The 24,039-nt window shown below is 38.5% G+C and overlaps 1 protein-coding gene across 1 annotated transcript; it reads right to left on the reverse strand.

Annotated features, from left to right (window-relative positions):
• Nucleotides 1-656: 656 nt before the first annotated feature.
• Nucleotides 657-1,478, reverse strand: LOC118839628 (olfactory receptor 2A12-like). Its single transcript, XM_036747121.1, has one exon. The coding sequence runs from the start codon at nucleotides 1,476-1,478 to the stop codon at nucleotides 657-659; it is 822 nt and encodes a 273-aa protein (XP_036603016.1).
• Between the last annotated feature and the right edge of the window lie 22,561 nt (nucleotides 1,479-24,039).

Here is a 24,039-nt window from a genome sequence, read left to right on the forward strand (position 1 = left end):
AAGAGCAAATATTATCAGCCCCAATTTATAGATGGAGATCGGTGAGTTTGAGCATATGTATCTGAGAAGTGATTCCAAATCAAGGACTACTCCTTCTCCATCCATGAGGATCATAATGAGTAAGGTGAAATCGGGTTTGTTCTGGTTATTTCTTGAAGGTAGGTGGTGCTATAGGCCTGTTATAGGTCACAAGCCAGGGTCCCAAGTGCAGTAGGAATGGATGGGCCTTGTATGGCCTGGGTGGTGCCACATACCTGCCGTCCTTGCTATTAGGATAGACTAAGGCTGGTGGATCAATTGAGTTCAGAAGTTTTCAATTATGTTAGGGAGATGGGAGGAAAAAGGGATAGAGAAAACAGGCTGCCTAGAGACGGGCAAATTGGCCTAGATCAAAAGTGGAGGGGTCAAAGGGTACTGATGACCAGTGTGGTTGGAACCATGAGAAGTGGCTATACTTCTAGCCTAGCTGAGATAGGAAAACTCAGTCTCAAAAAGAAAATTCAAAGGAAAGAATAGTCCATTCCAAGGCTCTCTACTCACCAGGCTACTCTCTTCCTCACTACTACCTTGATGAATGCTGCCTTTATGTCCTTATTCCTAAGGCTGTAGACCACAGGGTTGAGCAGGGCAGTGAACACATTGTAGAAAAGTGAAATCTACTTGTCTCTCCATGGAGTGTAGCTGGAGTTGGGCCTCATATAGATATATATCACGGGTGCATAGAACAGAGTGACCACAGTTAGGTGGGAAGCACAAGTAGAGAAAGCCTTACAGCAGCTTTGGGTGGACTTGATCTTGAGGATAGCCATGGTGATGCAGACATAGGAGACCAGGATGAGTGACAGAGGCCCTAACACTATGAAGATGATCAGAACGAAATCTACCACCTCAATAAGGTGTTTGTCCATACATGCCAGGCTCCGGACTGAGAGACCTTCACAAAAGTAGTGGTTGACCATATTAGGACCACAGAAGGGGAGCTTCATGGTAAAAACGGTGTGGACTAGGGAGAAGAAGAAACCACAAGCCCAGGTCCCTATCACCAACCTCACACACAAGTCCCAGTTGAGGATGAGCATGTAACGCAGAGGGAAGCAGATGGCTATATAACGGTCATAGGCCATGACCACAAAGAAGATGCCCTCAGTGAGACTCAGTGCACCAAATACATACATCTGCAGCCAGCAACCTTCAAAGGAGATGAGCTTAGAAATGGAAAGAAGGTGTACCAGCATCTGAGGAATTGTGATAGTGACATTGCCCATGTCCAGCAGGGAGAGGATGCTGAGGAAAAAGTACATAGGAGTGTGGAGGTGGGAATCCAGGCAGATCAGAATGATGATGAGTCCATTGCCCAGGACTGAGCAGAGGTAGAGAAGGAGAAATATAATGAAAAGGATCCTATTTGAGGTGGGGTCACTGGTGAAGCCAAGTAGGATAAACTCAGTAACAGAACTGTGGTTTGATGCTGGGAACATTGAGACAGTAGGGCCCTGGGAAGGGAAAAAGAAAAGATGGTAGAATATAGAGACCTCAGCATTGGATCAGAGGGAGCCAGGGCTATCTGAGTTCCTCAGTTGAAGACCCCATATTGAAAAGTCCTTTCCTGAGAGCTTGGGTACAATCCCAGAATCATGGAATTTGGAGCTTCAGGGATCTTTAAAGATGATCTGGCCCAACCCCTCATTTCACACACGAGGCTATCAAAGGCCAAAGAAAGAAGATGCCTTGCTTAATATTATACATGAAGTCAGGAGAGGGGGTGGGATGAGAGTTGAGGTATCCTGTTTTTTTTTTGTTTCATAGCGCCCCACTATGTCCAATTTGGGCATCCCCTGATTCCTACAGGATCTCAGAGGAAAAGACCTCACAAAGCACTTTCTGCTACTCCCACCTGAGCAAGAGCCTTCTCTAGAGTGTCCCCAACAAGAAGAATGCAGCATTTGCTGTAAGATCACTACTGATAGCTCTTTCCCTTTTTAGTTAGGTCTAAGTTAGAGCAAACTTTTCCATATGCTAAGCTGAAATCTACTCCAGAACTTCCATCTACTGCCTTGAGTTTCACCCTCTGAGGCCAGGCAAAACAAACACTTCTCTGTCCTGGCAATTAGTCCCATCTTATTGCAGTCTAAGATCACATTATCTTTTTTGTCTGCCATATCCCATTTTTGATTCATGACGAATTTACATGCCCTCTAAGACCTCCACATCTTTTCCCACAAAATCTCTTGCTTACCATTTTTTCACTATCCCATAAAGAGTCTTAGTATCACAGGGAATAGGGTTGTACTGATGTTCAGAATATGGGGAGGTTGTGTTATTTCTTTCCCTGACCACTGTAACACCTAAAATTTCATGAACAAACAAAATTCCTAAACACACCACTTTTTGGGGGGGAGGGAGGGAAGCTCCATTTATTTCTTGAAGGATTCCAGGAGATTCCTGCCAAGTCTGGGAGATCTTAGGATGATAAGATGCACAGTTGGAAGAGATGATCTAATCCATACTTCCCACCTTATTATGCCAATAAAGAGAGTGAGGCACAGGAAAGTGTAGTAATTTGTTGAATGTCCCATAGATAGTAAATAGTCTAACTAAGATGTAAATCCACTTCTATTTCTATTTCATTAGACTCTTGAAATCAAATCCAGCCCCTTTAAGACTGATTAGAAGGTAAAATAGGAAGACCACAGAAATTCATGAAAAAGCTTATTAGGGGATGGCAGGTCTTCATTCTGCGTAGGTAGAGGGAGCCACTCCCTGGATAAGAACATACACCTCTCTTCTGAAATTTCAAATAATGATAAAAAATTTTCCTGATAAAATTATATCTAAGAAATATGAAAATCAGTGGAAACATATGTGGATCAGTTGAGGGTATTGAGGATATTCAGGCTATAAAGGACAAGATTCCAATACTACCAGAGATTTCTCTGAGTATTATTAGAAAGGTTGTTACATGGATGAACTGCTAGACTTGTTCCCTTTGGCCTCAGATTTTAGCAATAGATGGAAGATGAAATGATGCAAATTTAAGCCTAAGTTCAGGAAAGGACTTCCTATCTAAAAGTGAAATGGTCTATTTCTGTGGCTAATGGGTTCCCTATCTTTAGAGGTCTTCATGCTGAGACTGCAAGACCACTTGTCATGTATAGAGAAATGCTGATTCCTTGTCAAGTATGGTTTGGACCAGATGGTTGCTGACATCTTTTCTAGTCCTGAAATTCTTTGATTCTTGGTGAATAGAATTTGCATATTTGGGGAGAAGTGAAGGAGGACATTCTAGATAGTGGAAACAGCTAAAGCCAAATTTCAGAGATTATGTCAATGAGCCTGACTTTATTGAGGATGGTACATCTCCAGTTTGACTTAAGTGGATAGTTCCTATAGTAAGATCATGAAAAACTGGATTGGACCTGACTAGGAGGGACTTGAATGCCAGGATGAGGGGTTTAGGCTTTTTTCTTTGGCACTGAATGTTTCTGACTAGATAAGTGACATGCTCAAAACTCTTTGTGTTGACCTCTTTAGTTGGCACTTGTAGGGCAAATTGCACATGGGAGAGGCTGAAAGCAGGGTGTACAATGAGGAGGCTATACATGAGCCCGGGTGAGAGGCAATGAGGGCCTGAAGTAGAGTATTGGGCTGTGGGGGTGAAGGGGACAGGATAGACCCTAGACATGTTGTAGAGGTAGAATCAGCAGGATTCTGATTAGGTGGTTAAGGCAGAAAAAGAAAATTCAATATTAACAATGTTGAGTGCTTTTCATACATTACCCATCTGGAGATTATGTTGGATCTTGAGTCTAAGTGACTGAGAAGATAGTAGCATCAACCACAGAAACAGGCACATCCAAAAGAGAATTTCATTGTTGGGTTGCAGAGGAAGGGAGATGAGGATGTCTGTTTTGGATATACTGAGCCTAAGTAATTGTCAGGACATCCCCCCAGGTGGAGAGGTGCAGCACGAATCTGGAGATACTGAGAAAGGCAATTAGGGCTGTAGATAGAGAATTGAGAGTCAAAATCTTACTCATATTTGTCTCAGAATAGATGAAGTCAGTAAGGCAGAGAGTGCCTAGAGAAAAGAGAACAGAGGGCAGGACCTTAGAGAATGCCTATCTTAAGGGAAAATCTAGAGGAGGAAAAACTTCAGGGTCAGAGAAAGCATGATGAGAGAGGTAGGAGAAGGACTAGGGAATGAAGAGAAGGAATGCTGAAGAACATGGACCTGGATGACCTTGATTTTTCTGCTTGAAGTAGGAGGCAAGGCCAATTGCTGACTCCATGAGAGGCCTTTTGGAGGCTAAAGATGGGTCCTTCTATTGGAATGAGACAAAAGCCTGCATGACTTTCTCCAATGGCATTTGGCAAACTACACACCAAGAAACCCACTAATACACTTTCCCCAGTAACAAATCCACCAACCCTCTAATCCCTACTCAAAAGTCCATTATTTGCCCTATGCCCAGGGACAGATTGATCAACATCCTGCATACCCAGTCATAGATCCATCAAGTTCTCCACTCTCATTGCCCTGAGCAAAATGCATCCAAGAATCACCTCCCCAGCTACAGATCCTGTTTTCTCCTTCACACCCAGGCACAGATCCACTGATACCTACCCCTCCCCCCTCAGTCACAAATCCACCAAATCTCCCAAGCCCAGTCACAGCCCCAATGCTTCCCCTATGCCCTGGAACAAATCCATAAAATTCCCAATTCCAATTCCCTAAGCCCTCAACTTCCCTAAAGTCTGGGGGAGAGAGAGGAAGAAGCATGTGCCAAGGGGCCAAGCCACCTCCACAGCCTGAAATACCACATGTCCCCATAAACCACTGGAAGTGAGCCAGAACCCTCCTCCTAAGAGCCCCAGGAATAGCTTCATCCCTCACCACTCCACACCCTCAGACTACCACCAATATTTCCGACTCTGCTCCTACAACGATCCTTCAGGGGAGCAGTCCCTGGAAGGAAATGATTTGACAATTTCTTCTGAAGGTGCTGCAGCCTTAACTTCTTCAGCAGGTACAGCCACAAAAGACCCATAAGAGAAACATCTTGCCACCAAAGTCCTTGGCACTTCTAAATGGTTCAATATCAGAAATGGATATGATTTGATCACTGGGAATGACACTAAAGAAAGTGCATTGCCATCTCTCTTGTTCCTGTACCCTTCCTATGTATATGTGTTGTCTGCCACCTATAAAATGGGAGTTTTCTGAGTTCATAAATTGAATTACTTTTCTATTTGTATTCCCCACGGTTGGCCCAAAGCATGTACTTAAAACATGCTTTGTCATTGTTTCATTCATCTAGCCATTCACTTATGATTAGACATAAATCCATAAAACTTCTTACCAGTTATCCCAGAACCATCAACTTCCCCATCTTCACTCAAAGGTCCATCAACTGTCCCCATACCCAGTAACTGATCCATCCTCAGTCATGGGTACAGCAACTCCCTTATCCTCTGTCAGAGAGACATAAATTCTTCCTCATCTCATCCCCAGTCTCATTCTCTTATCATCAGTCACAGAGAAATGATAAGAGAAGACAGCACCTTGGAGAGTGTCCACATTTAAGGAAAAATTAGAGGAGGAAGAAGTATTAGGTCAGAGAAAGTAAGGTCAGAGAAGTAGGAGAAGAAGCAGCAAACGAAGAGAAGGAATGATGAACAAGCTCATGGTATTTCATCTTAGATCCTCCAGGTACAAAGAATGAGAACATTATTTGAAAATCCTATTTTGCAGCCTGAGTGACCTCAGGCAAACAAACCACTTAAGCTCTCTTTGCCTCAGTTTCCCCATCTGAAACAGATGTGATATCCTCAGAGGATTTAAATCTCTGACCTTCCAGCACAGCAATGTGCAAATAGAGGAAATAGGATGGTAAAGGGCATGAGCAGCAGTATATGGCAGAGGTTCTAACGCAATGGTTCAGACAAAGGTTCTCTAATTTTTTCTGTCCTGGACCCCTATACAAGTGAGGTAGCTGCTTTCTCAAAATCTTGTTTTCAAAGGCATAAAATAAAATACACAGGCTTACAAAGGAAAGCAAAAGGTTAGTAAAAACAATGATACATTTTTCTCTCATACAAGTTCATGGATCCTCTAAATCCATCCATGGACCTCTGGATCCCAGGTAAAGAACCCTTGCTCTATGAGTTGGGGAGTGTAAGGTTGGAGTCAGTGAGAATGATTGGGAAGGAGAAGAAATGTTGAGGGCAAGGAAAGAGGATAGATAGAAGGGATGAGAATATGGAGAGAGAGAGGGAGAGAGAGAGGGACAGAGAGAGAGAGAGAGAGAGAGAGAGAGAGAGAGATGGAAGGAGGGAGGGAGGGAGGGAGAAAGAAGTGGGAAAGATATGGGAATGAGGAGGATGGGGGAGATAGGAGATGGAGAGCTTTCCCCTCTTCACATTTCCTCCGTCTCCTGACCAAGCTTTTGCCAGGCTCTCGATCAGTTTCTCATCTCTGCCCCTGAAGCTCTCCAAATCTCCCCTCCTTTGGCTGTTTAGCCCCTGCCTTTTCTTCTTTCTCTTCTCCCTTCTCCTTCCTCCTTTTCCCCATCCAGACCAGCCCTTCCAGACAGAACCATTGCCTCACCCTTCAGGAAGTTGAAACCCAAAGACCTCCTGTGGTTAGATCACTTGCTTCTTAGAAAAGAGGCTTGAATGAGGGCCAGACCAAGGATCTAGGTCGCCAGCAAAGCCAGTGGATTCCAGGCCACTCCAACAGGCCAGCAGGCAAGATCTGGATGCCAGGGTATTCATGGGCTTAATCTCCCACTCTTTCTTACTCTACAATCCCATTCACGGCACCCTGCCCTGGTCTCAAGCTGTTTCTTTCAGGGAGAGCAACCCTTTCTGCCAGGCCAGAGAAGGTGTGCAATTTCTGAGAAAGAGTGAAGCAGTGCATAAGGAGAGGGTCCCCTAGCCCTGTTGGTGACAGAAGAATCTATATCCACATTGACCAATCAAGGGGCATTTTTATGACCCTATGTGATAGTCAGATCTCTTCGGAGAAACCAGAGAGAGAAGCACCTGCCTCCTCCAGCTCCTCCAAGGAGGATCTGCCTCCTCCTGTCCTGCCCAACAGCTTCCCCAGGAGATTATCTGGCAATAGGTTTCCTGGGAATTCCTATTATCAGAAGAATTTTATAATTATAGGGACATTAGGAGGAGGAAAGAGAAAGAGAAGGAGCTTTCTCATTATACCATAATCTTTTGGGATATGAGCTGGGAGGAGGAGAAAAGAAGGGAAGAAATAGCTAAATATGAATTATTGGAATTTTATTCCAATTCTGTTAACTCTTGGTGCCTTCTTCCAAGTCATTTAACCTCTGCCTGCCTCAGTTTCTTCATTTGTCCAATGAGGATAATAATAACACCTACCTCTCAGGGTTATTCTGAGAATAAAAAGAGATCATCTTTTTAAAGTGTTTAAAGTGCTATGTAAATACTGGGTATTATTATTGCCTACCCCGAAATCTACTTTAATGTCTTCTAGGGGCCATGAATCCATTACATCCTCCTCCCATTAAAAATGAGTAATTCATTCAAATGATATGGTAGAAGGAACTTCCTAGAGCCCAAATGGTGGAGTAAGCAGATAATACCTGACCTCTCCTAGATTCACCTTCAAACACGTACAAAATAGCATCACAAATTCAAATCTGGAATGGCAAAACCAGCAAAAAGATTGGGGAAAGTGATCTTCTAATCCAAAAAACTTAGGAGGTCAGCAGAAAAGATATATTTTACTCTGGTAAATGGGGAGCAGAGTTCAGTACAGGAAGTGTCCCAGCAAGCCTTCAGCAACCCCTACTTCAGCAAGCCAGTAGGAGGACCTCAGCCCCAGTGTGGCACCAGATGAGTGTGCAAACATCAACATAAGAACCCCCTCCAACTTGCCTCAGTACAGCACCAGGTGAATGGGCAAATGCCAGTGCCAGGACTCACATGTGCTTCAATGCAGCACCAGGTAAGGCGCCAGACCCCTTTGGCACTATGAAGCACCAGCCATCCCATATCCCCACCCCACCCCAAACTTTGTGCAGCAACAGGTAAAGAGTAAGACCTCCTGTCACCCCAGTGCAGCAACAGGTCTCCCCCACATGCCTAAGCAGAGCAACAGACCAGACCCCTGGGGCCTCCAGCACTGCCAGCCCCTCTAAATTCCACCCTACTCTCTCAGTGCAACACCAGGAACTAGGGTACCCTGTGAGCCTCAGGGTAGCATCAGAAAAACAGTTAGGGGCTACAGCCCATGGGACAAAATGCTTGGGATATTGGCCCTTACCCCCCAGGAACAGAGTTCAAATTTAAAAGTAAGGGAAAAGGTCAGAAAATATGAGCAAAAAACAAATAAACAAAAAAAAACAGTGAATCTGACAATGGAAAGTTATGGTGACACAGAAGATTAAAACACAAACTCAGAAGAGGACAAGAATATCAAAATACCTATGTGCAAACCCCAATGAAAAATGTGAATTAAACTCAAGCCCCAAAATAACACATGGAAGAGCTCAAAAAGCTTAAAAATCAAATAAGAATTACAAGAAAATTGGGAAAAGAAATGAGGGCAATGCAAGAGAATTGTAAAAAAAAAAAAAAGTCAGCAGCTTGATAAACAAAGCACAAAAAAATGGAAAATGAGGTACAAAAATTTACTGAAGAAAACTAATTGGCCAAATATAAAAGGAGGTATAAAAGCTAACAGAAGAAAATAACTCCTCAAAAATTAGAATTGGGCAAGTAGAAGCTAATGGCTCTGTCTTCAAGAATCAAACAAAATCAAAAGAATGAAAAAATAGAAGAAAATATAAAATCCTTCATTGGAAGAAGAACTGACCTGGAAAATAGGTCCAGGGGAAGGCATTATGAATCACTGGAGTACCTGAAAGCCATGATCAAAAGGAGGACATGGACATCATACTTCAAGAAATTATCAAGGAAAAACACCTGATATCCTAGAACCAGAGGGCAAAATGGATGAAAGAATTAACCAATCCCAAAATGAAAACTCCTAGGAACATTACATCTGAATTCCAGAGATTCCAGGTCAAGGAAAAACTATTGCAAACAGCCAAAAAGAAAAAATTCAAATATCAGAGAGCCACAGTCAGAATTACACAGGACTTAAGAGCTACAATATTAAAGGTTGAAAGGTCATGGAACATGATATTCTGGAAGGCAACAGAGGTAGGAGCGACACCAAGAATCACTAACTTGGAACAATTGGGCATAATCCTTCAAGGGAAAAAAAATGGTGACTCAATGAAATAGAAAGCTTTCAAGCTTTCATGAGGAAAAGACCAAAGCTGAACAAAAAATTTGATTTTCACTTTCAAAGTTGAGAAGCATAAAATTAAATAAGATATAGAAAACATAAAGTATTCAATAAAGCTAAACTGTTTAGATCACTGCATGGGATGATGATACTTGTAATTCTCAAGAACTGTATCACTAAGAGTGAAGTTAGAAGGAGTATACCTAGAGAGAGAGTGAGGGTATAAAGTGACTTTGAGGGGATGACATAAAAAATTAACTAAGGGAGGAGAAAGAGAATTACACTGTGGGCAGAAAGAAGTGAGAGTTAGAATGAAGTAAATTATCTCAAATAAAAGAGCCAAGAAAAAGTTTTCATAGGGGAGGGGAAGATGGTGGGGAATACTAGAACCCTACTCTCATCAGAATTGCTCAAAGAGAGAATAATATACATACTCAGTTGTGCACAGAAATCTACCTTACCCTTCAGAAAAATAGGAGTGGGGGGGACAATTAAAGGGGGGATGACTGACAGAAGGGATGGCACAGTGGGGGACACAGGGATGAGAAGCAAAATACTGATGAGAAAGCTGAAAGTAGAGAGAGAAGGACAAACAGGAGGAAAAATAGGATGGAGGGAAATACATAGTTAGTACTCATAACTGTGAATGTGAATGGGATGAACTCTTCCACGAAATGCATATGGATAGCAGAATGGATTAAAAACCAGAATCCTGCAATATGTTGTTTACAAGAAACAGAGAGAGACACACAGAGTAAAGGTAAGAGGCTGGAGCAGAATCTATTATGCCTCAGCTGAAGTAAAAAAAAAAAATCAGGGGTAATAATCATAATGTCAGACAATGAAAAGCAAAAAATAGACCTTATTAAAAATGATAGGAATATGGCATCTTCCTAAAAGATGCCATAGACAATGAAGCATTATCAATAGTAAAGAAAGATGCACCAAATGGCGTAGAATCCAACTTCTTCAAATAGAAGATAATGAAAAAACAGAAAGAAATGGACTGCAAATCCATACTAGTCAGGAATCTCAACTGTCCCCTGTCAGAACTAGATAAATGCAACCTAAAATAAATAAGAAGTTAAGGAGGTGAAAAGAGTTTTAGAAAAATTAGAAATGACAGACCCATGATGAAAATTGAACGGGGATAAAAAGAATATACCTTTTTCTTAACAGTACCTGGAACCTACACAAAAATTGACCATGTATTAGGGAATAAACTCCTCAAAATAAATGTAGAAAGGCAGAAATATAATATTTTTTTCAGATGATAATGCAATAAAATTACATTCAACAAAGGGCAGTGGAAAGATAGATTGAAAATTAATTGTAAACTAAATAATCTAATCCTAAAGAATAAGTGGATCATAATTAAAGAGGACAACAATGAAACAGCATGTAAATCACAAAATTTGTGGGATGTAGCTAAAGCAGTACTTATAGAAAATGCATTTTTCTAAAATTTTACATCAGTAAAATAGAGTAAGAGTAGATCAATGAATTGGATATGCAACTAAAAAAACTAGAAAGAGAACAAATTGGAAATTCTTAATTAAATACTAAATTAAAAATCCTGAAAAACAAAGGTGAGATTAATAAAACTGAAAGTAAAGAAACTATCGAGCTAAGAAACAAAACTAGGAGCTTGTTTTATGAATAAAAAAGCTATCTTGATAAACCATTAGTTAATTTGATTGAATAAAAGAAAGAAGAAAATCAAATATCCAGTATCAAAAATGAAAAGGGTGAATTCACCAGCAATGAAGAGGAAATTAAAGTAAACCTTAAGAATTTTTTTCAATTATATGCTAATAAAGCTCAAAATCTGAACAAAATCAATGGACATTTATGAAAAAAAATGCCCAGATCAACCAAAGAGGAAACAGAATTCCTAAAGAACTATATGTTAGGAAAAGAAAATGAACAAGCCATCAATGAAATCTCTAAGAAAAAAAGCCCCCAGGGACAGATGGGTTCAAATATGAATTCTACCAAAACATTTAAAGAACAATTAATTCCAATATTATATAAACTATTTGGAAAAGCAAATGAAGAGTCCTACTAAATTCTTTTTATGACACAAATATAGTGCAGATACCTAAAGTGGGAAAGCTAAAACAGAGAAAGAAAACTACAAACCAATTTCCCTAGTGAATATTAATGGAAAAATTTTAAATAAAATACTAACAAGGAGATTACAGCAATATATTGCCAGAATCACATACTATGACAAGGTGGGATTTATACCAAGAATGCAGGACTGGTTTGATATTAGGAAAACTATCAGCACCATTTGTCATATTAATACAAAATCAACAGAAATCATATAATTATCTCAATAGATGCTGAAAAAGCTTCTGAAAAAATACAGAACCTATTCCTAGAAAAAAAATAGAGAGCATATGAATAAATGGAGCTTTCCTTAAAATGATAAATAGTGTCTATCTAAAAGCATCAGCAAGCATTATCCGTAATAGGAATAAGCTAGAAGCCTTCCAAGTAAGATCAGGGGTGAAGCAAAGATGTTCATTTTCACCACTAGTAGCCAATATTGTACAAGAAATGCTAGCTCTAGCAATAAGGGAAGATAAAGAAATTCAAAGAATTAGAATATGTAATGAAGAGACAAAGTAATCACTCTTTGCAGATGATATGATGATAGACTATCTTTGAGAATCAACTAAAAATTACTTGAAACAATTAACAACTTTAGTAAAGTTTCAAGATATCAAATAAACCAACATAAATCATCAGCATTTGTACACACACACATATATATACATGTATATATATATATATACACATATATATTACTAACAAAGTCCAGCAGCAAGAGATAGAGACATTCCATTTAAAGTGAATGTACCCAATATGATATACTTGGAATCTACTTGCCAAGACAAACCCAGGTATTATATGAACACAGAAACAAAACACTTTTCACACAAATAAAGTCAGGTCCAAACAATTTTTAAAAATCAGGTGTTCATGGGTAGACTGACCTAATATAATGAAAATGACAATTTTACCTAAATTAATTTACCTATTCAGTGCCATACCAATCAACTGCAAAAAATTATTTTTTAGAGCTAGTAAAAATGATAACAAAATTCATCCAGAAGAAAAAAAAGGCCCAGCATATCAAGGAAATCAATAAACAGAAATGCAAGGGAAGGTGGCCTAGCTGTACCAGATTTAAAATTGTATGATAATGCAGCAAGCATCAAAACTTCTTGGCACAATCTTAGAAATAGAATGCTAGACCAGTAGAATAGGTTAGGTACACAAGACAGGGTAGTCAATGATTATAGTAATCTAAAACGTAGAGTAAGAGCAGATCAAACCCAAAGACTCCAGCTTCTGGGATAAGAATTCACTATTTGACAAAAACTGCTGGGAAAATGGAAAATGGTATGGCATAAACTAGGCCTACACCAACATCTTAAACAGTATACCAAGATAAGGGCAAAATAGGTAGGTGATTTAGACATAAAGAGTGATAGTATAAGAAAAGTAGGAGACCAAGGAATAATTTACCTGTGAGATCTCTGAAGAAGGGAAGAATTCATGACCAAAGAAGAGATAGAGAACATTATGAAATGCAAAATGGATAATTTTGATTACAGTAAATTAAAAAGGTTTTGCACAAACAAAGCCAATCCAACCCAGAATAGAAGGGAAGCAGAAAGCTTGGAAACAATTTTTACAGGCAGTGTCTGATAAAGGTCTCAATTCCAAAAATATATAGAGAACCAAGTGAAATTTATAAGGATACAAGTGATTCCCCAATTCATAAATGGTCAAAGGATATGAACAGGCAGTTTTCTGATGAAGAAATCAAAACAATTTGTAGTCATGTGAAAAAATGCTCTAAATTGTTATTGATCAGTGTTTCAACAATCCAGCTAGCAGCTGTTGTGGGGGTGAAAGCCCAACAACAAGAATGCTACCAGCATGCTGCAAAAGCACAGGTTCTTTTGATCTGCTTTAATAAGGAAAGCAAGGTTGAAGGGATTGACAAGCTTACTTTAATTCAGCATACAAATATCATTCACTTAGTTCAGGGGAAAAAGCCAGCACCCTGAACTTCACAGCAAATTACAAACATCAACAGACAGACCAAATACAGATTCATAGCTACCAACATCTAGGGTCATCCCGGGAGTTTGGAACAAGGGCTGGCCCAGAGTCATGTGCACCACCACTGCTATAGGTAAGAGCTCCTAAGAATAGAAGGCCAACCCCTGGTTTTATATCTTTTTCAGCATCAGGGGCAAGTCACACATGCGACTCACCCACGTGACCTAAAATCGTCACAAAGAGGCAACTTAAACCTATGTGGTCTAAGAGCCTCTGATGTCCCAAACCTATCACTCAAACTTATTTGTAAACTAGGCCCTCCCCTGAATTAGCCCCACCTTGGACCCCATCTTAGTTACCAATCCACACCCACATAGGTTTTACACCTAATAGGGGTTTGGGTGTGGGGCTTAGTATCTAGTAAGGCTCAATGAAATACACTGAATTACTCAAAGGAAACAAACCAAACTTTTCAGGGGCACTTGTTGAACTAAGTACTAAGAGCCTATTTTGCTTACCAACACAATCAGGGGAATGCAAATTAAAACAACTTGGAGATATCATTTTATACCTATCAGGTTGGCTAAAATGATAGAAGGGGAAAGTAACAAATGTTGGAGAGAATGTGGAAAAATTGGGACACTAATTCATTGTTGGTGAAGTTGTGAACTTATCCAACCACTTTAGAGAGCAATTGGGAATTATTCTGAAAGAGTTATTAAACAGCCTATACCCTATGACCCAGCAATACCACTGCTTGGTCTATTTCCAAAGATAATTAGAGAAAAAGGAAAAGAACCTGTATCTTCTAAAACATTTATAACAGCTCCTTTGTGGTGGCAAAGAACTGGAAATTTCAGGGATGTCCATCAATTGGGGAAAGGTTGAACAAATTGTGGTATACAGTTATGGTGGAATACTACTGTGCCATAAGAAATGATGAATTTAATGATCTTAGAAAAACTTGGAAAGACTTGCACAAAATAATGAAGAGTAAAATGAGCAGAACCAAGAGAACATTGTGTACAGTAGCAGCAATATTGTTTGAAGAATGACTTTGAGTGAATGGATAGTTTTGATTATTATAAATATTCAACTATAAGGGACATATGAAGAAAGATGCTATCTGCATCCAGAGAAAGAAGTGATAAATAAAAATATGTATAGAATAATTTTACAGACATATAACTATTTGTGTCTAATGACAGCTGTATCTTGGGCAGGGAAGAGAGGGAATAAAAAAGGGGGAAAAATAAGTTTACATGATAATTTTGATATATATTTGAAAGGAATAGCAAGTTGTGCACAGTAGATTTGCAGTTCCATGTGCAATCATAATTTTGATTGTATTATATTACAGAAATGCTTGCTTTATTCCATAAATTTAAAATAAAAAAGAAATAATTACTAAAAACCCTCTCCTCGAACAAGGTATCTGTCATAAAATATCGAAATCACACAGAGTCCTTGAAAGACTTATAACAGCAGCAATTTGTTCAGATGGATCACTAAGACTGAGTGAGGCATAAAACAAGGGGATCTGTAAAAGGCTCAACAGAAGTGTCTGTAGTACTCATGAAGTTCTCCAGATGCTCCTGTTTGTGGATGACATTTTACCAACTGTAGTCAGCCCTGGGACATTACAGAAGCTCTCAAATGAGATCTTTTATTTCACAAAAACCTTTGACTTGACTATCCATTTGGGAAAAAAAATAACCGAGTGGATGACTATTGCCTATTGCCTAATTGCCTATTGTTTAGACTGTGTTATGCGACTGAATGGGCAAACCATAGGGCTGGTCCAGTATTACACATCTCTTGGATAGAAACAATATTTGGACAATGAGGCAGGACCATAGTGGCAGAAAAGGAAGTGAGTGGGTGAGATTGCCTTTGGCAGAGCACATATTGCTTTTAATGAGCCCAAGTTCTCCTAGACTTAAGATCCACTTAAACATTTTCTTTTCTGGTGATTCTATAGGGCAGCATGCTGTGGTCCAATGCAATCTCTAAAGAATATAAGTTGTGGGTCATCTGAAGCTCAATGCAGAGACCGACTGTAGGTATTAGTAGATTGCAACATATTGCCAACAAACAATTGTGCCCGAGAAATGGTGTTCATCTGAGAGATGACTAGAAAAAAGATGAAATTTGTCATGTAGCAAGTACAAGACAGTCAATAGACAGTCAATGTACTCCATTGGCATCCATGCAAAATAAAGAGATGAAGGCCTTCAGGATCTTGGGTGAACTCTCTGTGGAAGATTTATCGGAGGACCTGGACAAGAGTCACATGTGACAACAAGACATGGAAGGGCTGCAATTTGCAACACTGGAGAGAGTATTCAAATAGATAAGATCACAGATCAGTCAAAATTAAAATTAAGATGAAGCAACTTATTGACATTTTGACTGATGTTGTACTAAATCTACGTGTTAGTTGGGAAATATTGTTATAATGGCCTGTTCCCAAGCTGCACCTTCTTATATTCTGATTTTATTTACCTCTATAAAGGCATAATAACGTGTAATGATGACATATCAGAAAGATTTTCCTTTTGGGGAAAGAGGGAGGGAAGGAAGGCAGGCAGGGAAGAAGGGAGAGAAGGATGGAGGGAAGAAAGGAGAAAGGATACAAGCATTCATTAAGTGACTATTATATGCCAGTCACTATCCTTACAACAACCTGGGAGGGAGCTGCTAATATTATCTCCATTTTATAGTTGAGGAAACTGAGGAAAATGGAGGTTAAGTGACTTTCCTAAGGTCACATAGCTAGTAAATATCCAAGGTTGAATTTGAACTTGGGTCTTTCTGATTCTAGATCCAGGGCTCTCTCCATGGCACCAAACTAGAGTGATAAGTATGGATATGCCCTCTCACCAGGAGTTTCCCAGAGCTCATTCTCACGATGATTTTAAAAAGTATACAATCGGTTAAAGGGGTTATTAGCCCTGTACACTATCGTATGGGTCTGGAATGCTCTTTCTCCCTTTTCTCTTGAGTCTGAGACTTTCTGATTGCTATACAGCGAATTGAGGTTGCTTCTGTAGGCTAAGGACAGTTATTAGGTTGTTACTACAAGACTTCCATGAGGTAAACTGTGGAAACTGGACTTGAGGGCTATCAAAACAATTGCTCCTATGGCCCAAGACTCTAGCGGCTGCTAACCATAGCTATCATCCTTCAGTTTTTTTTTCTTTAGGCAATTGGGGTTAAATGATTTAACCAGTGTCAAGAAAATGTCTGAGGCTAAATTTGAACTAAGGTCCTCTTGACTCCAGGGTTGGTGCTCTATCCACTGTACCACCTAACTGCCCCTTAGACAGCAGTTTGTAGGGCAAATCTCAATCCTGGAGGAGAGACAGATACCACTGTATAAAAAGAAAGGAAACTGAGCATTCAAAGCGGCAGCTTTCAAGAAACCTATAAGGTGCTGAGTAAGGTGGGGAGGTTTATTTTTATCTCTTTGGTGAATAATAGGGAGGCTACAATTTTTAGGAAAACTGTACTATACATACACCAAAGGGAAACTGAGATGGATACTGGGTTGGTGGATCAATGAGAGTCCCAACTGTTGGACAAATCAGATATTGCACACTCGCTGGATAGTTAATATTGGGGCATGCTGTCTTTCCGCAGGTTTAACAAGCTAATTGAGATTGTTTATACAGTAGAGTATTATGACTGCAGTAGGGCACACTGGTGCGTAACTTAAACATGACAAAGGAATAAGTTCAGTTCTTCTTCTACATTTAAATTGTCAATGTCTTCTAGGTCTTTTGTCTTTGTCAGTCCTCAGCTGAGTTTCCTAACTCATACACAAATAGATCATTCAATGTCTGAAAGGGGGCATACCTTACAATTTTTGAAGTCTGAAAGGGAAGGGCCCTCACATCTCATTATCTCTGTCAGATCTCTTATATCCTGTAATTTCTTCAAGTGGATTAGGATAACATCATTAACCAGGGGTTGTCTAATCAAGGGTTTTGCATCTTAGCAATCACTTCTTTCTGTGTGTAAATGTGGGGTATCTCTCCATTGGTGACCTATGAATTAAAACAAGCTACATTGTTGTCTAGTTCCAATGCTTCTGAGAAATTTTCTTTTATGATTTCTTGAAATATGATATTCAGGGTTTTTATTTATTTTCTTGTTTCTTTATGCTTTTCTGTGAGTCTTAGTTTCTTTCTCTGGGCCATATTTTCCAGATCAGTTGTTTCTGATAGTAGCTTTCTCACACTTTCTACCACCATCTTTTGACATTGCTCTAATATTTCTTCTTGTAGCACCTAACTTTGTAGTTCTTTCTCCTCTATTGCTTTTGACAGGCAGCAAAGAGTAGAAGATGGTGTGGAAGAACTGGCACTAATGCCACTGGGATTAGAGCAAGCAGCATATTTATTAGCCTTATAAGTTAGAGGATTATGCAGTTCCCAATGCCTTCAATGTCCCACAAGCAGCATTCAAGGAAACTGAGCATTATAGTGGCCATGTATTTCAAAGTAGTGTCAGGCATGGACTTATATGGGCAAGTACCAAGGGGATCAAAGAACAGGTTTGAGGAATAAGTCATGGGGATGTGGTTTGGGAAAGAGTAATTTGAGAAAATGCGTATTTGGGAAAGAGCCCTTTTGGGAAAGGTTATTCCATGAATTCTTCTACTCTAAGCCTTGTAGATCTTGCACGAGTATTGCTGCAGGGAACTTAAGAGTCAATGATGCTCAGACAGGATCAAATGGCCTCCAGATCTTCAACCATCAGTTTTTTTTTTTTCCTTTAGGTGATTGGGGTTAAATTACTTAACCAGGGTCATACAGCTAGAAAAATGTCTGAGGCTAGATTTGAACTAAGGTCCTCCAAATTTATTATTTATTTAATTTTAATGTTGATTTAAAATTTTTTGAGTTTCAAATTCTCTCCCCGCTCCTGTTCCTCCCCCACTCATTGAGAAGGCAAGAAATGTGATATCAATTACATGTGTGAAATCATTCACACATGTGTGAATGTGTTAGCCATGTTGTAAAAAAAAAAAAGAAGATAAAAAAGGGGAAAATATTGTGTTTCAGTCTGCACTCAGACTACATTAGTTCTCTCTCGTGGTAAATAGCATTTTTCATCATAAGTCCTTTGGGATTGTCTTGGATGGTTGTATTGATCACAAAAGCCAAGTCATCCACATTTGATTCTCATACAATATTGCTATTACAATGTACAATATTCTCCTGGTTCAGCTAACTTCATCTTGCATCAGTTCATATTAGTCTTTCCAGGTTTTTCTGAAAGTATCCCTGCTCACCATTTTCTTATAGCACAATAGTATTCCATCATAATCATATATTATAATTGTTCAGCCATTCCCCAACTGATGAGTATCACCTCAGTTTCTAACTCCTTGATACCACAAAAAGAGCTGCTATGAAAACTTTTGTACATAAAGGTCCTTTTCCTTTTCCTTTGATCTCTTTGGGACACACACCTAATAGTGGTATCACTTTAGGCATATTTCCAAATTGTTATCCATAATGGTTGGATCAATTCACAACTCCACCAACAGTGCATCAGTATCCCAATTTTTTCACATCCTCTCCAACATTTGTCATTTTCCTTTTCTGTCAAGTTAGCCAATCTGGTGAGTGTGAGGTGGTACTTCAGAGTTGTTTTGTTTGCATTTCTTTAATCAATAGTGATTTAAAGCATTTTTGCATATGACTAGAGATAGCTTTGATTTCTTCTGAAAACTGCCTGTTCATATCCATTGATCATTTATCAAATTGGAGAATGGCTCTTATTTTTAATAAATTTAATGCTGTTCCTTACATATTTGAGAAATGAGGCCTTTACCAGAGGAACTTCCTGTAAATCCTCCCCCTCCCCAGTTTCTTGCTTTTCTTCTAATCTTGGCTGCATTGGTTTTGTTTGTGCAAAATCTTTTAATTTAATGTAATCAAAATTATTTATTTTACCTGCTCTGCTAAGTGGTAATTTCTGAGAGACAGAGTTTCTGAGAAAATTATAACTGATTTTGTGAACTACAGCTAGCAAGTAGTCTATAAAATGGGCTCGTTTGTTCCTCTCAGTGAGCAAAGAGTAATCATGGTAGCTTATTGATGCTTATATACCCTTGGAAGAGTAGGTGTTCCCAATAGACAGCAATCAACTCTGATTGGTTAGCAATTAATGAGAAGAATGAATATTATAAGGAGAGGTGGACCTATTCTAATGAGGAACTGGAAGATGTGAATTTGATTATGTCATTTCCTCCCAGACCACCCCCAGCCTTGGACAATCTAGACAAAGATCTACCACACTGCAAGCTCCAGTAGAACACAATGGACCTAATAGTCACCCCAGGTTAAATTCTTTGTAAAGTTTTTTTAGTTGGGCAGGACAACAACTCCACCTAGATAAGATGGTTTAGATGAGGTAAATTTTGGGGCAAGGTCAGAGATCTCCTTGAAAAGGAAAAAACACTGGATCTCCCCAATAGTTGGTTATTTAATAATCATTTTTCTCAATCTCATGATCAATCTCTTATTTAATCATAAATTCTTCCTTTACCCATAGATAGGACAGGTAAAGTATTTTATGTTCTTCTAATTTGCTTAAAATATCACCCTTTATGTCATTTTGACCTCATCCTGGTATATGGTGTGAAATGTTAGGCTATACCTACTTGCTGTCAAACCTCTTTCCAGTTTTCCCAGAAATTTTTTTAAATACAATTTTTATATATACCACATAAATATAGTCTATATAAATGAATTTTGTAATGTTTTTGTCTAAAAAATAATTTTTGGTAGTTTGATTGGTATGGTGCTGGATAAGTAAATTAATTTCTGTAGAATTATCATTTTTATTTTGTTGGCTCAGCCTACTGTGGGACTTGAGTGAACCACACTAACTCCATCTTTCAACCCAGTTCCAGATCTTGCTCAGTTCCCTTTCTATTCAATTCTGAGTCTAATCCAATTTCTGTCTTGTGAGAAAGCTTTATTCAATTACAGTAATTGTGAGAAAACCTTATTGTATTATTTGAACTTGGCACTGCATGGCTGGGAAGCTGGACCACCACTACCTTGAAACTACTAAAATTAATATTATCTCTAGTTTCTACAGTATGAGTTCAATTATTTATACTATATTAACTTTATAATTGAGTCCTCTTTTCCTCTGAGTTAGTTTGAAGTTATAAGTTAACTTGTCATCATCCCCAAAAGGTATATTGTGTTTTAGTGAATTTATTTGTGTGTGTGTGTATATATATATTTATATATATAATATACAAATATATTATATTATATATGCGTGTGTGTATATATGCATATATGTGTGTGTGTGTGTGTGTGAGTGTGTGTGTGTGTATACATTATAGAGGGGTGGTCACTAGCCCCACACGGGTGTGCTTGCCCACTTTCTTTGAAATAACCAACTATGTTTTCTTCACTCCCCGCAATACTGTTTATCCTGTAACTAATTGAATTGTCTTTGCCACCTACCCAGCTTCGTACCCCCTAAAACTATATGATGTCTAGTGAGCCCTACCTGGGTTTTTGATCATAGAGATCATTGACCTAATATATTGGTTATTGCTAGCCTAACTAATAAATTGATCTTGTTAAGACCATTGTCTCTCAGTTTAATTTCAAACATAACAGTTGGCAGCACATGAAGGGATAGGAGGGGGAGAAAAGTCTCTGAAATAGCCCTCACGGATGGAATTTGCCACCTGAGGCTTTTTCCATGGAGGACTACAACCAGTGATCATTTTCTTCTGTACCAATTTCTTCTGAGCTTAAGGTAGGCACTCCTTCGGTAAATGTTACATTTTTGTCTGTCTATGTCTGTCTTGGAGTGCTGTTTTGTGTTCAGTGTGATAATTTGGAAATAAATGGCCATATAAAGGCAATCGAAGATGAGGGATAATCAGAGAGTGCACAGCATATCAATGTTCTTTAGAGCCTGAAGAATTGAAGAAGTCCTATCTTCCTAGTTGGGAAATGGGAACAGGGTGCCTACCATCAATGCTCTTTAGAACCTGGAGAGTTCAGGCAGCCTAGTCTTCCTAGGTGAGGGAGGGAGGGCAGGGAGAAGGGAATAATTAAAACATAGAGCAAATTAATTTAAATCCCACTATTGGTCTGAAACCAGCTAGGTAGCTCAGTGGATAGAGTGCTGGGCCTAGAATCAGGAAGACCTGAGTTCAAATCCAGCCTCAGACATTTACTAGTTGTGTGACCCTGGGCAACCCCTGTTGGTACATTTCCTCATCTGTAAAAAATGAGCTAGAGAAGAAAATGGCAAACGACTTCAATATCTTTGCCAAGAAAACCCCAAATGAGATTACAAAGTGTCTGAAACAACTGAAGAGCAACAAAATTGGCTTGAAAAGGGATTTTTAATGTGTGTGCATTAATTCTTTTTGGAACTCTGTTTCTCTCTCTCTCTCTCTCTCTCTCTCTCTCTCTGTGTGTGTGTGTGTGTGTGGTGTGTAAATCAAGATAGACACATGCTTGTGTTTTCTCTGTCTCTGTGATATTCTCTACCTTCTGCCTTTGGTCAAGTTAGAAAGGAGACAGAAAACACAGATAAGAATCTGAACCAGCAGGAAATTTTTGGCATCATGAACTGTTCAAGACTAAATATGGTTTCTCTACTGTGAACTTCCAAATTGTGGTTTGAATGTTTTTTTTATAAATGCTAGAATATCTTAAATGAGTTTTGAGATAGCAATCTGTAGATATTTATTTTTAAGGAGAAATACAAAGTAGGAAGAGATAAACAGTTTTGAAAACAAACACTGGACGTCTTTTCTTTATCTAGATGTTTCCCTTCCTCCTAATCAATTTAAGAAGACTAAAAGAGAATGCTAATTAACTAACTAAAGGTAAGTTGAAAGAACTTTGTTTACCTCTATGAAGCATCTAGAAGATAAGCTAAGTTTAATTCTGGGTAAATTCCTCCTCTCCACCCCCCCACTTTTAAGTAGTTGTCTTTAAGTAGCTATATTTTTTTCCCAAGAACCTTGAGAATTAATTTTGAATATCAGAAATTATAAATCCAGGCTTAATTTGGTCTCAAAACTAAATTTGTAGATTATTCTTAGTTGTGCAATTTACCCAAGATTTTGGACATTTATTTGTTTCCAGAAGGACCTCCTAATCTCTTTTATAGTAGATTATAATTGATGAGTTAGAAGATAGAGCCCAGCTTGTCTATGAGGGAAAAGACAAGGAGAAAGAAAAGTCATGTTGCTAAGAATTATTAAAAAAAAAAAAGAGGAGGGCAATAAAGATACCCCTTAAGATCAAACCAGCCCTGGGAAGTATTAGATAGACAGGATTGCTATTGAGCTTAATTTTCATGTTGCCTCCCAATATTTAACATTACGACAATATGTTTAAAAGATATAATTAATATTGGCTGTAGTGATTATTTCATTCTCAGCATTCTATTCTAGATAATTGTGTATACTAATATACTAAGGTTTAATTGTGACTACTGTATGATACCCTAAGTGTTGTCTTATATCATGCAAATCTGAAATCATTATATTAGATCTCTTTGTGTACCCTGAGCTCTATGCCTTGGGTAACCATAAACCCTATTAAAATTCTGAAGGACTTGGTTTGAGGAAGTGGGGTCACACCCTGTCAGCATGAGAGCAGATTTCTTAGAGTCTTTTGCCTAGGCCCAAATTCACAATACTCTATCAGCCCTCCACCTGGAATAGTAGAATAAGAAATTTTAACAAGGAATTATAATTTTCAACCCAGTATACTTTGAGTAGACCTAACAATAACAATTGTAAATTTAAATCAGTAGAGCCTGATATGTATTTCCTAACAATTTTAACGTGAGATTGAGTTGTCTTATGTGATTTCATTTAGAGCAAGATATATCTTCTTATTAGGATAATTAGTCAGAACTTATTCCATCTGTGTTTCTCAGTTGACATATGTTACCTTTTTGCTGGTTGTGTCTTTAAAAACATATATTTTTTTACCTTTCAAATTATAAGGATTGCAAGCTTAAAAGCTCATGTGATGGGAGGAATGATTTTCTATGGAATATAAAAAAGTAGAAGAAAATGTGAAATATCTCATTGCAAAAACAACAATTAGAAAATAGACTCAGGAGAGATAATTTAAAGGATTATTGGACTGCCTGAAAGTCACAGTAAAAAAAAAGAGCCTAGACATCATATTTCAAGAAATTATCAAGGAAAACTGACCTATCATAGATATCCTGATACCCTGATATCCTAGAACCAGAGGGCAAAAGAGACATTGGAAGAATCCATCTATTACATCCCAAAAGAGATCCCAAAATGAAAGCTCCTAGGAATGTTATAATGAAATTCAATTTCTTGTAATATTGTATTGTGTGAGGTAAATAAAATGTGAAGACTTCACAGGGAAGATATGTATAAATATATATATACATATATATATATATATATATAAGTATGTGTATATATATATATATATATATATATATATATATACTAAGAAATGTTTAAAAATCAAGAAATAGGGAAGTATAAAAAAAAAAATTCTGAGGCCATGAGAGTCTGATGGCTCAGCCTCTGGGAAAGTTTACCCTGAAACTTTTTGTTCTTTCTTCTGGTTCTGGTTTAAAGATTTGCTCAGTAAGAACAGGGT

Source organism: Trichosurus vulpecula, chromosome 2 (genome assembly GCF_011100635.1).
Source record: "Trichosurus vulpecula isolate mTriVul1 chromosome 2, mTriVul1.pri, whole genome shotgun sequence".
Classification (NCBI taxonomy): domain Eukaryota; kingdom Metazoa; phylum Chordata; class Mammalia; order Diprotodontia; family Phalangeridae; genus Trichosurus; species Trichosurus vulpecula.

What these genes read in the sequence shown, in the direction of transcription:
- LOC118839628 (XM_036747121.1), bottom strand. Translation starts at nt 1,478, where the DNA reads ATGTTCCCAGCATCAAACCACAGTTCTGTTACTGAGTTTATCCTACTT.